Raw genomic sequence first — 13,728 nt, 5'->3', positions numbered from 1 at the left:
GATATAAATAAAATATAACTTTACACATAAGGTAATAAACTAAGTGAATTGTAATATCTGTAAACAATTTTACTTTGAATTAATATTCTTTCTTTCTTTCTCTTGTCTCTTAGTATTTATTATGTTGTAAGTAAAAAATAATGAAATATGCCTGAAATATTCTTGTATATTTATGTTAAGGATTTAAAGGTTATATTCCGTGACGTTGACCTGAGTCAGCCACACATAAATATATGTGAGCAAATGAGCGTATCTTTATTCTTGAATTATATCGATTTCAAGAGTATGAACGAAGATCATACCAATAAAAAAAGAGTAGGGAAGAAAAGGAATTATCAACCATAAAAATGACCGATTACATAGAAGAATATCTTGCTAACAGTTTACATCACAGTCACATCATGGAAGAAACCAGTAATGAAATATGAAATTGTTTGGTTAATTCATACGTTTTGACATAGCTATTTTTCACATTTGATTCATTTATTACAGATATTTCACTTTTTTCACTTGTTACTGAAGATGGCGTACCAATTAGAAAATTATTTATCAGCAACTTAGCAGAGAGGGTTTGTATATTTTTTTTTAACATTATAATGTTTTCTTGAAATATACAAATCAGTGTATTTCAAATCTAACAACAAAGTGTTTCTTTTTTTAGACATCGTTTAAAGATCTTATAAAATTATTTTCCAAGTATGGAAATGTTGAAAGTTGCTTCTTACGAAGAAATCAAGGAAACAGTAACTACGCATTCATTACGTTTAACAGCGTAGAAGCAGCCGCAAGGTAAACTTCAATTCCAATAAACATGAAGATGAAATTACAAGTAAGAGGATTATAGTTTTGATGTTATACGGTGATTCGTAGTGCTAGATATGATGAAGGAATAAGATTACACAACAGAGATTTAAGAGTCTTGGCAGCTGATTCATGGCATCAACCAGATAGCATAGAAAATCAATGTTACAACATAAAAGATAAATCAAAATCTAACAAAATATCAAATGACATTGCACATAACTTTGATTGCATACAAGATGGCATTACAGATACTAATATTCAAACATTAAATGATGATTGTTTAATACACATTTTTCTTCAATTGCCAATTATAGATAGAATTAGAATAGAAAGAGGTAAGCACATAAATTTTGTTATAGTATTATTATTGTTTTAAATTGTATTTTAATATTTAAATTTTATTTATATGTAGTTAAATATATTATACACAAAGTAAATACAACATTTTTTCAATAATTGTAGTGTGCAAAAGATGGAAAGCATTAAGTCAAGAGTCCTGGAGTAGTGTGAAAAGACTGGATTTATCCATGTGGAGCTTATCTGGCTTAAATGGAAGAGAAATTAGTATATGTACCGTTCGCAAAGTATTACTGCGATGTGGTCCATATTTAAACGAAATTAATCTGTCCATAGTACCATATCCTTTACGTCAGAGTACAGCAACTATTGTTGCGAAACTGTGCCCTAACTTACAAAAAATAGATATTACTGGTGTTGTTGTTTCTGCATCTGGTATCAATTCATTAATCGATAATTGTCACAACATTACAAAATTTAGTCTTGGTTCTACCACCTACATTTGTGATATAGATCTACAAAAATTATTTAAAGTGAATCCAAAGTTACGATATTTTAAAGCGTATAGCAGTAAAATAAGCGGGCGGTGTTTACTGTATTTGCCATTACAAACAATGGAAGAAATTGTCTTAGAATATTGTACCTGTCTTCAAGAACATTCGTTAACACAAGTAAACTTCTTAGTTTGTTTTATTTACCTCTTAACCGTTTGAGTCCCAGGGGTCTTTGAAAAAACAGGGTCGAAAAATCCCGAATAGCGCGATAGCGCTTGTCATAATCTATTGCGAAGAGAAACAAGCGGCACAATAGCACTCGTCACATTTGTTACTTTATGAAATACATCTATATTATTATATATGCGTATTATTAGTTTATAAGTATTTCAAGTTTTGTTCAATAAAAATTATTGAGAAGATAACAATGAAATACAAAATACCGTCAGTCGTCCGTAGCGTTCAAATGTACTGGGACTTTTCGACACAAAATCTAAACAGCGCGATCGCGCTTCTTGGGATTCAAACGGTTAAAAATGTTGATTTTAACAAACAATGTCTACTTTTCAGGCATTTTCGAAATTAGGAAACTTGAAATCACTTACGACGAATAGATGTATTGACGTATCTGGTAACGTTATCCAGACTATCGGTAAAAATTGTACAAATTTAAAAACATTAGAGGTCTCCTATATTTCGTTTTTATTACATCCGAACGACATGTTACATATTGCGCAATTGACTAATCTTGAAGTGCTGAAAATCAGTATGAATGCGTTAGTCACAGACGAATTTTGTACTAATTTGGCATCAACATGCCTGCGACTCAAATATCTAGACATTTCTGGTAAGTCAAATATCATTTGAAAATAATTTACGTGTAATACACATAATTTTTTATCTGTTGCAGAATGTTTGCTCGTTACAAATATTAGTATAGCTGCTGTAACAGCTTTACCCAAATTAGAAGTATTAATAATCAACTACTTAGAATTAGTAACCGATATAAATTTACAAGATACGTGCAACATAAAACAGCTAGAGTGTCGGGCTTGCAAATTTATAGATAAAACAATGATTAATTTTCTTGAATACGCGCCACAGTTGGAATTACTAGATCTATCAGGATGTCGGGGTATTACGAATGAAACGCTAAAAGAAGCTGCCACGGTTACGGTTAATCGAACTAACAATACCATTTTGAAAATATTTGTCGGCGGAACTTCAGTAGATCTTAGTACATTTGATAAGATATTACCGTTTCTGCAAATAGTAAATATAGATCTATCTAATAGAGAACTCTAAGTAGAGGTAGAGAACTCTACTTTAATCTAAATCAAAATACTGTGTATTATAGCGACATGCTCAAATTAATGTTAATAAAAACGAAATTTATTACTTTGTATTTAGTGAGACAAATTAATATTTTCATAAATATACGTAGTGTATATTTTATTTCTAATATTCGGATTTCAATGCATAAAGAGTATGCTTCAATGTAGGATAAATTTATTCTTTGAATAATTACAACATTTAGACAGTGAATCGATACAGCGGCAATTATTATGCACAAATTTGCAACAAGGAATATCCATATATTTTTAGTAAGTGCCAGAAGTAATTATCCTTTTGACAATTAAAATTCGCTGTTTGGTGAACAGAATCATTTTATGGTTGTATGTTAATAATATCTTACATAATTTTCTTAACAGGATTTATCGAAAAATGTTTCTTTCTGTTTACGATATATCACGAAATATAGTAAATAGGATTACGCACATTGTTATAGGACATATAAACATAATATGAAAGATCAGTTCTTGAGCGTCTTACGCTTAGGCACATAAGTGGATATTCCCACTGTGCTTGCAAACATCACAATACGCTCGTAGTACACTCCGATATTTTTTTAAGCCAAATCGGAAAAAGGCTAACACCTAAACTGGCAATCGCACATGTAAAAAAGTAATGGCTAAGCAAACATGAATATCTATGGGGTTGATATACTATAACTAGAACCTCCATACATATATATAACGGATCTTTCTCATTATTCTCAATTAATAATTTCATTACGACACTTTCGATAGGAAACAGAAATCGTAACGTATAACGTTTACATACAATAGAATAAGAATGCTTATAATATTGTTATACTATGTACATATAGACATTTTTTATCGGCACATTACAATGATAAGCAACTATGTCTACTGGATTGTACAATATTAAACATCTGTCTATTATTACGGACCAAATATTGTTCGACTAAGAGAAACAACTGATTATTTGTAACAAAAAAGAATTATTGATTTCTACGTTTGTAGTATTTTGATTGAACGCTTTGTTTGAATAAAGGTTCAAGAAATTTCAACCTTTTTCAAATTGTTTCCCTTAATCATAGATACAATAAAAATTATTAACATCTTTTAATTACATATAATTGTTGAAGTATGTGTAAATACGAAGGTAGCCAGACAGTGGCTCCGAATCTTTCAAACACAGTTCGCAAAAATTGCGCGGGAAAGACTTGATTCACAGCTATACAGTACATACAATCATGTATATTCATTATCGTGTGAACACATGGACGCGCATCAAAGTTATGTTGTTAATTTCACCTATGAAGTGCAACGTCTCAGACCGCGATATATGTGAGAAAATACGATAAACGTACGTATTTTTAAAAAGATATGGGTCTAACATGCACTGTTGAGAGAAGAGATAAAATGTTTAAAAAGGTATTGTTTATCGTTTTTTAATATGTCTTCCTTATGATTTGAAAGTCTCACATTAGTTGATGTTTAATAAAATAGTATTTCATAATTATTGTAACCATATTATACAACAATTATAATAAATATTATGGTTGATGATACAATTTTTATATAACGATATTCTAAATACATTATCATTATTATTATTATCGTGAAAGATTTCAGAACTTTTCAAAACAGTAGAAATACAAAAGTTTGTATCAATTTGTTGAAATACTATTTTATTTAACTATAATTTGAAATTTTGTTCAATCGCGGACTGATGTTTCATAAAAGATATCATAGCATTCTCGCAATGACTAAATAAAAGTTCTTTTTCAATGGTGTGAATAATGCTCTACGAATGTCAGGTACAAATGTTATACTAGTAACTTGTTCTCTAGTTAACACTTCTCTCTTCAAATTATGTCTTCATAAATCCGATGCCCATATGTATCCTAATATCATCATAGGAAACATAACTTGCCCATGAGTGTACAATAAACGTTAAACTTATAAGGATAATTGTTTATCTTACATACTTTCAACAGAATCATAAGATAAAGGTACGAAATACCTGGAAAACGAAATAAAGATCAAGCACAGTGACGCGTTGCATGCAATTTTATATGTCAATATAAAATTTCTGTACTTCACGATAATCGTATATACATTAAAAATGTTCATATTATTCAACCACGTTCTAACACGATTGTTATCGCGACTTCAAAATCAGACTGTAACGTACGATGAAAAATAATTTAATATCAAACAAAAATTCGGCACTTTACGTAAAATACATTCTGATACAATTAATAACTAAAAGCTTATACATTTAAATCACTAAACACGATTATTTAAAAAGGAATAAATCAGTGATACGTATATCGAAACCTATATTAATACTCTTAAGTTCTACTCGATAAATGCTGTCGCTCAAACGGTTTATGAATATTTGAGCAATATTATATAAAATATAGTAAAAGAAAAAACTATCATAAATTCTAGTAAATAAGTCTGTTTTCAAAATCGCGAAAGATTTTCGTTTCATGAATTATTAGAATGCTAAAAAAGAGAAAGAAATGAAATTTATGAACGTCACTGTTTATATTAATCTAACGAAAAGAAACGAAAATTTACTTAAGAGTACTGAACGCGTATATAGGTAGTCAAGTATGTAAGAGTGACATTTATTCAGGATTGTACGTTCGCCAAACGGGTTGGAGTAGTTGGTTGTAGATCCATTGTACGACATACCCAACCAGCGATATCTACATTCTCAGATTCAGCTTTTTTTATCCATTCGTGGTTCTAAGAATAAAAAAAGGAGAGCAATTTAGAAAAGACAAAAGAACAATAATTGTTTCATTTAAATAGACAGTCATGTGAAATAAAACACATACCATTAACGTTTTTAAATCTGCTCTTTCGGCGGGATTTTTCTTCAAGCAACGGTCCACAAAATCTGTAAAAGCATCACTGAAGATACCAGCAGGCAATTTTGGTGGTGGTTCATTTACAATATAATCCAATAATTCAAATATAGCCATTGGTCTTGGGCTACCTGTATCTATAAAAAATATAAAAAAATACAATGTATAAAACATTCCATATAATAGATACAAAAAAAAAAAGAAAATAGTAAATTAACTGTGTCCAGGTGATTGCGTTGTTGGAGTAGAAGCATTATTTGTAGCAACATTCTCCACAGGTGGTTGACCTGGTGGAGAGCTGAATATCGCAGCTAAAGTTTTTTCATCAGGAGGTGGAATTGGATACATTCCAATTGCCATTTCCACAAGTGATAATCCTAGGGACCAAATATCACTTTGTACAGAGTAATGTGTGCCTTGTAATCTCTCTGGCTAAAAATGCAAATATTCATATCAAACATTTTAAGGTGGAACTACAGAAAAGCTACCTCATCTCCAATTTCAATAATTTCGAGATATGTCACATAAATCAACATTTTGAACAACCTTTTCCTATACATATAACTGACGGTCTTGCTTATTGTCCAAGGTATTCGCAACAAACTTTTGGTACCATTACATTGAATTCTGCCTATAGATTGTGAGTCTGCGATTCTAAGGTTTTTCAATAGCATGAAATAATAACAAGTTAATAGAAAATAATAGACGAATAAACAATTGATATTATTTTACCTAAGCATTGCCGATCTCTTTACAACGTTGAGAAGTCTAACTCAAATCCAATACATTGATGATATTCATTTTTAATTGAGTTATAAATTATAATAGATATATCTTACAGCGTCGCATATGCAGTTGTGCATGAGGCTTTAAGCTCACCCAACTCTCGTTTATAAACAGAAGATAAGATGCCAGCAACTGGCAACCATTACTGACACATACGCTGCCATACAACTATAGGTAGAATTCACGCAATAGTACTGACAGATTTTTACGAAATATCTCGAAAAGTAAGCGAGATCGCCGGTAATACGTATAGGAAAAAGTTGTTCAAAATGTTGAGTTTTACAACGTATGCAAAAATCATTAAAATCAGAGATGAGATAGCTTGTCTGCAGTTTCACATATTTTAATATTCCTTATATATGCATGACATTTATTAAAATTAAAGATAATAATGCAATTATAACTACATAAATTCTTACCGACATATAACTTCTCGTCCCAACAAATGAATTAGCCATGGAATCAATTAATTGTCCGGAGACACCAAAATCACAAATTTTTATTTCTCCAGCACTATTTACCAAAATATTGCTTGGTTTTACGTCCCGATGCATAATTGCATGTTTATCTCGCAAATAGCTCAAACCTTTTAAAACCTGTGACAGAAAACAAAATTGTAATCTACAAGTAGAATAAGGAGGCCATGAAAATGTCTGCCATTAAAAAAGCTGAATTCTGAAAAAAAAGAAAAGAAAAAACAGATTTTGCAGAAGTACAATAGCATTATACTTAATGTGGTGAATTTTATATATTTCGAAATGTTCCATGCAGCAAATAAGGTTCTAAAAAAATCACCCAGTCAAATCAGTAAGAAGAAGCTTACTGATGAAGAAATCAGGGAACTTCAACAGGAATTGACAACACAAGATCATATGATTCCTTTGGAACAGTTATGTAAGAAATTAAATACCAATGTAGTTACTGGTCTGACTAAAGAAGAGGCAACCAAAGTTTTTCTTGAAGTGGGTCCAAATGCTTTGACACCACCAAAAGTAATTCCGGAATATATTAAATTTATAAAGTGTATGTTTCATGGATTCGCTGGTTTGTTGTGGGTCTGTTCATTATTATGCTATATTTTGTATGGAATTAGCATGGCGACAGAAGGTGAGGGTGGTGGCACAGAATGGTTAGGACTTATTATTATGCTAATCTGCCTATTTTCTGGTTTTTGCTCATATATACAAGAGAGCAAAAATATAAAGGTAAACAAATCACTCGTTGTTATACTGTGGATGTTTATGCATTTACAGGAAGTTTAATCATGTTAAAATGCACAGAGTGCATATAACTTAAAAAACATCCAAAGTATGATATTAATGAATCTTTTTCTATAATATCTTACAGGTGATGGAATCTTTTCAAAAAATGGTACCAACTTTTGCTATGGTAATACGGGAAGGTGTTAAAATGCGGATTCCAGCTGAAGACATAGTCCCAGGCGATTTAGTGGAAATTAAAACTGGCGATAAAATACCAGGCGATATCAGGATTATCGAATGTCAAGGACTTCAAGTTGAAAATTCGAGTATCACTGGTGAAAGCGAACCAGTACCTCGTACAGACTATCCTACCGACGAGAATCCCTTAGAATCCTCTAATGTTGCCTTCTTTTCCTCTTTTGCTGTGGATGGCACTGGTGTTGGAATTGTAATGACTACTGGTGACCAAACAATGATAGGTCGTCTTGCTGGACTTACAACATACCTTGAAAAATCCGAAACTCCCATAGCCAAAGAAATCAAACATTTTGTTCAAATAATCATCACTATTGCTGTATTATTTGGGGTATTATTCTTTGGCTTATCATTGTTACTTACTCCCAACATAGTGAAAGCATCCACTTATTTACTTGGCATCATCATAGCCAACGTGCCAGAAGTTTTATTGGTAACTGTTACTACAAGTTTGACATTAACAGCCCAGAAAATGGCTAACAAGAATTGTTTGGTTAAGAATTTAGAAGCAGTGGAAACATTGGGATCCACATCGATTATATGTTCAGATAAGACAGGCACTCTTACACAAAACAGGATGACTGTGTCCAATTTATGGGTTGGCTTCACCAGATATAATTGTCCCCCTGATCAGATGTTAGGTATTGAGAAAACTTTACTAATGGAGAAACCAGCTTTCCAAGTGATACTCAAGAATGCTACGCTTTGTTTACGGGCAGAATTCACCACTGAATCTGTCTTACTGAAACCAATCGAGGAACGAAATGTGATTGGCGATGCTTCTGAAACAGGTATCCTCAAATTCTGCGAGCACATCCACCCAACGGAGCCATTTCGAGATATGTATCCAAAAGTGGCAGAAATTCCTTTTAGCTCTATAAATAAGTATCACATGTCGATACACAGAGACAACAATGGATATATTATAATCCTGAAAGGTGCTCCAGAGGTGATCTTGGAGAAGTGCACTCACATACTGACTACGGAAGGAGAAACAAAAGAAATGACACCATTAGACCACTCAGCATGTCGACAAGCTTGTGAAGAATTAGGCTACCTGGGTGAACGTGTGTTAGCATACTGTGATCTTCATCTGCCCAGTTATACTTATGGTCTAAACTATGAGTTTAACACTGATTCTCCAAGTTCATACAATTTTCCTAATGAAGGTTACAGATTCGTTGGGTTAATAAGTCTCTTAGATCCACCAAGACCAGCTGTTCCTGAAGCTGTGAGAAAATGTCGCACAGCTGGTATCAAAGTGATCATGGTAACGGGTGACCATCCGGTAACTGCAATGGCTATAGCGAAGAAGGTCGGTATAATAAGTGAAGAACACGAAACTAGTTACGAGCGTAAGTTAATACAGAGCAAATCGTATTCTCAAATAACCAATTCTGACGAACACGCGACTATCATTACCGGTTGCGAATTACGGAATATGGACACTATAGAATTAGATGACCTTATAAAGAAGTACCAAGAGATCGTTTTCGCAAGAACATCTCCGCAACAAAAACTATATATCGTGGAAAGTTGCCAGCGATTGGGTGAAATTGTCGCAGTGACTGGCGATGGCGTAAATGATTCACCAGCATTAAGAAAAGCAGATATTGGCGTGGCTATGGGTATTACTGGTTCTGACGTAGCGAAAAATGCAGCCGATATGATCCTGATGGACGATAACTTTGCATCGATTGTAACTGGTATTGAAGAAGGTAGATTGATATTTGACAATCTTAAGAAATCCATTGTTTATACTTTGACGTCTAGTGTGCCTGAAATGTTGCCAATGTTAAGCAGTATTCTATTCGTCATTCCTTTACCCTTTATTCTTGAGATGATCCTCTGCATAGATATAGGAACGGATTTACTTCCTGCTATAGCATTAGCATATGAAAAAGCCGAATCCGATATCATGTATCGGCCACCGAGGAATCCTCAATATGATCAACTTGTAAACAAACGTTTAATATCTGTAGCCTATGGTCAGATTGGAATGACTCAATCTTTAGCTGCATTTTACACTTTTTTCTTAATTCTTATGTTAAATGGATTTTTACCTGACCGTTTGGTAGGATTAAGATTAGATTGGGAAAATAAGTCAATTAACGACTTGCAAGATTCTTATGGTCAAACTTGGACCTATGATACTAGAATGGATTTATTAAATGAAGCTCGTACCGGATATTTCTTAACTATCGTTATAACACAACTTGTAGATTTGATAATGTGTAAAACGAGAGTTAACTCGATTCTACAGCAAGGAATGGATAATTGGTTTTTAAATTTTGCCTTTATTTTCGAAATTATCTTAACTGGTATATTGCTATATGTGCCAGGAACTGAGAAGATATTTAAAACCATGCCATTGAGTTCTTATTGGTACTGGCCATGTCTACCACTTGGTGCATTTCTTTGGATATATGACGAATTAAGAAGACTATGTATTCGGAAGATTCCTGGTGGAATTATAGAACAGGAAACTTACTACTGAATATTTGTCTAAAGTTCATAACTAATGTTGAAGTATTTCAATTAATGATGTCATCATGGTTTTGTTTATGGAATGCTATCAATAAGTATAAAAGCGAAAATTGTATCCTTGAGCAAAATAGGGTAGAATAACGAAGAGTGAGTGTACTTACTGCTGAAGTAATTGTGCTTAATATAGGTTCTGGAATTCTTCCAGCTTTTTTCAGTATTAAATCTAATGAACCACCATCCATATATTCCATACATATACTAATTTCTCCATCACTATAGTAGGCAAAATATTTTATATTTAATGTAAATATGTTAATGTGTTGAATATGTTAACTTTGTAGGTAATTACTATATTAGATAAAATTACTATATTACCTATAGAAAGCACCATAAAAGCCAACTATGTGTGCAAAATTGCACTCATGCAGAACTTTCAGTTCTCTAATTATTTGTTTCTTAATGGCAGGTTTGACTTCTAAATGTATTAGCTGAAATTATGATCATTATAATACAATAAATTCCAAATTGAAGCAAATAAACACATTGAAGATAGATAAGTCACACCTTTCTTGCCATTATAAGTCCATACTTTTTGTGCCTCACTTTCATGACAACACCGCCATTACCAGCACCAAGTTCTCCAAGCTTTTCAAAATCTTCATCACATAATTCTCCGACCTTTTCTTTTTGACCTAAAAAGCTTTCTAGCCTCTTCTTTTGTTCCTCATCCATTTCTAATTCCTTTAATCTTTCTTGAATGGCATCTATGCTCATCTTTCCCATAACTCCGCTGTAATTGAAATAAATGAAAATTAGTATTTGCATATAAATAAATACAATATTTGTCTTTAATAATAAAAATTTTAATGAAAGAATTAATTACTCTGGAATTACTGGCGGCTCAGAATAAATGGGTAATGGTGGTACTGGTGGTGACGGTGACACAACTGGAACTGGTTCTATCGAACCAGGTGGCAGTGTCAAATTTAACTTGTTTTTTGACATTTGGATTGCAAGGTTGAATAACTATCTTTAACAATTCTTACAAATATTACACTTGTCAATAATGTTATTGTAGATTAAATACAGCTATCTAGTCAATCGAAAATTTATTCGATCGAAAGTTTTCCTAATCGTATCTTTAAATTATAATACATATACAATCATATACGTTCTCATTGTGAATTTCATTCGAAAATTTTGTAAGGAGTAGCCCCAGCTCGAAATGTTGTTAAAGCTGAACTGTCAGTCTCCGATCTGTCAAATTCTTTGTTTAATTAGATTTTTTGGCGAGCAACGAAAAAATGTATATTTTGTTTAGAAAAATTGTTAATTTAATAACAACAATCACGAAATAGCACAAGTATGCATATTTTTTACAAATATTGTGCAAATAAGAAGAGGTTATACGAATCTTCCCGGGACAACGACAAACACGTATATTACTCGTTTAAAAAGTTCCTAGAAATAAATTATCTAAAAACTGTAATAATTTGATCTAATACAATAAGACTTCAATTAGAATACAATACTCCCTAATACCATTAATATCAATGTAAACATATAAATAACCATCCATTAATTATAAATTATTATTTAAAATGTGATTAATTTCCATAATCAAGAATTAAATTATTCAAACGTGAAATTATATAAAATGTATAGAACTTTCAAGTATAATTCAAAATAAAATTATATATTGAAATTATGGTCTAATCTAGGCGTACTTGTATCATATTTAATTAAAATAAAGTAAATAGTATTCTTTATGGTTTTTTTACTCGACATATTTTAGGTTGGTAATACGTGCGTCACAGGAAATGTCTTTCTAGTTTCTAGTTACACGCGTGATGCTTTTTCCTTTAAAATCGTGCTGTTAAAAGGTATGTATGACTTGTATAATAGCAATTTTGGAATCTGCTTACATCTTCGATTTCATTTTTACAAGTTCATTAAAACTCTGAAATCTCTAAAGACGTGATACCAAATAATAATATTGTGGAAAAAGTGTAACAAAAATATTTGGTAAACGATAATTATCGGGGACCAAATATAAGTGATGGCAGGGTTAAGTCGCGACAGCTATTGCAAAAGGCCGATGTGAAAAATTATCGTCGACTTCTATAATTTCAGAACACGATGGGACGTTACTCTCACGAACCAGTAAATGCAAGCAAATCGTGCAAAGCACGTGGATCGAATCTGCGAGTGCATTTCAAAGTAAATAAAACAACAACTATATTTCAAAAAACTTAACCTCACAGTCTAAGTTGTGTTTACAAAATGCTATACTGGAATGGTTTGTTTTATTTAATAAATTTTCTAGTTGTTTACTGCTATTCTATGTTCTAGAATACGCATGAAACAGCACGTGCTATTAAGAACATGCCCCTACGAAGGGCGCAGAAATACTTGAAAAATGTAATTGAACACAAGGAGTGTGTACCATTCCGTAGATTTAATGGTGGTGTGGGCAGGTGTGCTCAAGCAAAACAATTTGGTACCACACAAGGTAAATCACAATAAATAATTAATAATTTACTAATTCTCTCTAATACTTAAAATTACTTTTATTATCTTTAAATTCAGGTCGTTGGCCCAAAAAGTCAGCAGAATTTTTACTCCAGCTGTTAAAAAATGCTGAGAGTAATGCTGATGCCAGTGGACTAGATCTTGACCGTCTTGTAATTAACCACATTCAAGTGAATCATGCCCCTTGTTTACGTAGAAGAACATATAGAGCTCATGGTCGTATTAACCGTACGTATTTAGAACATTCGTTTAAAATATATGCATTTCACAATTTAATCAATAGTTCAGTAAAATTTTGTATGTTTCCATAGCTTACATGAGTTCACCGTGTCACATCGAGGTAATTTTGACTGAGAAAGAAGATTTTGTAGTAAAGAGCCCGGAAGAAGAGCCATCGAAAAAGAAGCTCAGTAAGAAAAAACTCGCCAGACAAAAGGAGAAAATGATGAGAGAATAATTTTAAATATTAGCTCGATATTGAATGTATAATGGAAAAAATGAAAATTACATTGGTCTCGTAATTTTTTCACTTCATTTCTATCCTTTTTCATTATCATGTATGTACATTTTTCTTAACAGAGGAATAAATAATTTGGGCCAAATTCTATTGAAATTTAATAATATTTCTATAATAAAATTTAAGATAAGAATCTAAAGGATTATGGGTACACTATAGAGGAAA

The 13,728-nt window shown here is 32.1% G+C and overlaps 4 protein-coding genes across 5 annotated transcripts; 3 read left to right on the top strand and 1 right to left on the bottom strand.

Annotated features, from left to right (window-relative positions):
- Window positions 1-23: 23 nt before the first annotated feature.
- On the top strand, window positions 24-3,973 carry LOC100746484 (F-box protein SKIP2). The gene is made up of 8 exons (XM_024364428.2): window positions 24-126; window positions 190-414; window positions 493-569; window positions 662-789; window positions 871-1,139; window positions 1,267-1,772; window positions 2,166-2,442; window positions 2,506-3,973. The coding sequence occupies exons 2-8, from the start codon at window positions 348-350 to the stop codon at window positions 2,898-2,900; spliced, it is 1,719 nt and encodes a 572-aa protein (XP_024220196.1). The 5' UTR covers window positions 24-126; window positions 190-347; the 3' UTR covers window positions 2,901-3,973.
- A 712-nt stretch (window positions 3,974-4,685) lies between these two features.
- Window positions 4,686-11,967, bottom strand: LOC100742289 (dual specificity mitogen-activated protein kinase kinase dSOR1). Its single transcript, XM_003486029.4, has 8 exons — window positions 11,398-11,967; window positions 11,079-11,304; window positions 10,890-11,002; window positions 10,676-10,787; window positions 6,990-7,166; window positions 6,003-6,216; window positions 5,755-5,921; window positions 4,686-5,662 (listed from the first exon to the last, which is right to left on the bottom strand). The coding sequence occupies exons 1-8, from the start codon at window positions 11,517-11,519 to the stop codon at window positions 5,546-5,548; spliced, it is 1,248 nt and encodes a 415-aa protein (XP_003486077.1). The 5' UTR covers window positions 11,520-11,967; the 3' UTR covers window positions 4,686-5,545.
- LOC112212010 (sodium/potassium-transporting ATPase subunit alpha-like) lies at window positions 7,173-10,792 on the top strand. Its single transcript, XM_024364427.2, has 2 exons — window positions 7,173-7,775; window positions 7,918-10,792. The coding sequence occupies exons 1-2, from the start codon at window positions 7,329-7,331 to the stop codon at window positions 10,522-10,524; spliced, it is 3,054 nt and encodes a 1,017-aa protein (XP_024220195.1). The 5' UTR covers window positions 7,173-7,328; the 3' UTR covers window positions 10,525-10,792.
- A 338-nt stretch (window positions 11,968-12,305) lies between the features above and the next one.
- On the top strand, window positions 12,306-13,563 carry LOC100742171 (60S ribosomal protein L17). Of its 2 annotated transcripts, none has more exons than XM_033318439.1 (5): window positions 12,306-12,397; window positions 12,648-12,734; window positions 12,867-13,026; window positions 13,104-13,274; window positions 13,358-13,563. In XM_033318439.1, the coding sequence occupies exons 2-5, from the start codon at window positions 12,654-12,656 to the stop codon at window positions 13,501-13,503; spliced, it is 558 nt and encodes a 185-aa protein (XP_033174330.1). In that variant the 5' UTR covers window positions 12,306-12,397; window positions 12,648-12,653; the 3' UTR covers window positions 13,504-13,563. The 2 variants fall into 2 exon arrangements, with proteins under 2 accessions (XP_033174330.1, XP_003486076.1); XM_003486028.4 differs by having other exon boundaries at window positions 12,379-12,397; window positions 12,642-12,734.
- The last annotated feature ends 165 nt before the right edge of the window (window positions 13,564-13,728 follow it).

The sequence above is a fragment of the Bombus impatiens genome, unplaced genomic scaffold, assembly GCF_000188095.3.
Source record: "Bombus impatiens unplaced genomic scaffold, BIMP_2.2 scf_0096, whole genome shotgun sequence".
Taxonomy (NCBI): domain Eukaryota; kingdom Metazoa; phylum Arthropoda; class Insecta; order Hymenoptera; family Apidae; genus Bombus; species Bombus impatiens.
The sequence above is the reverse complement of the archived record's forward strand: the minus strand, read 5'-3'. Positions and strand labels throughout refer to the sequence as shown.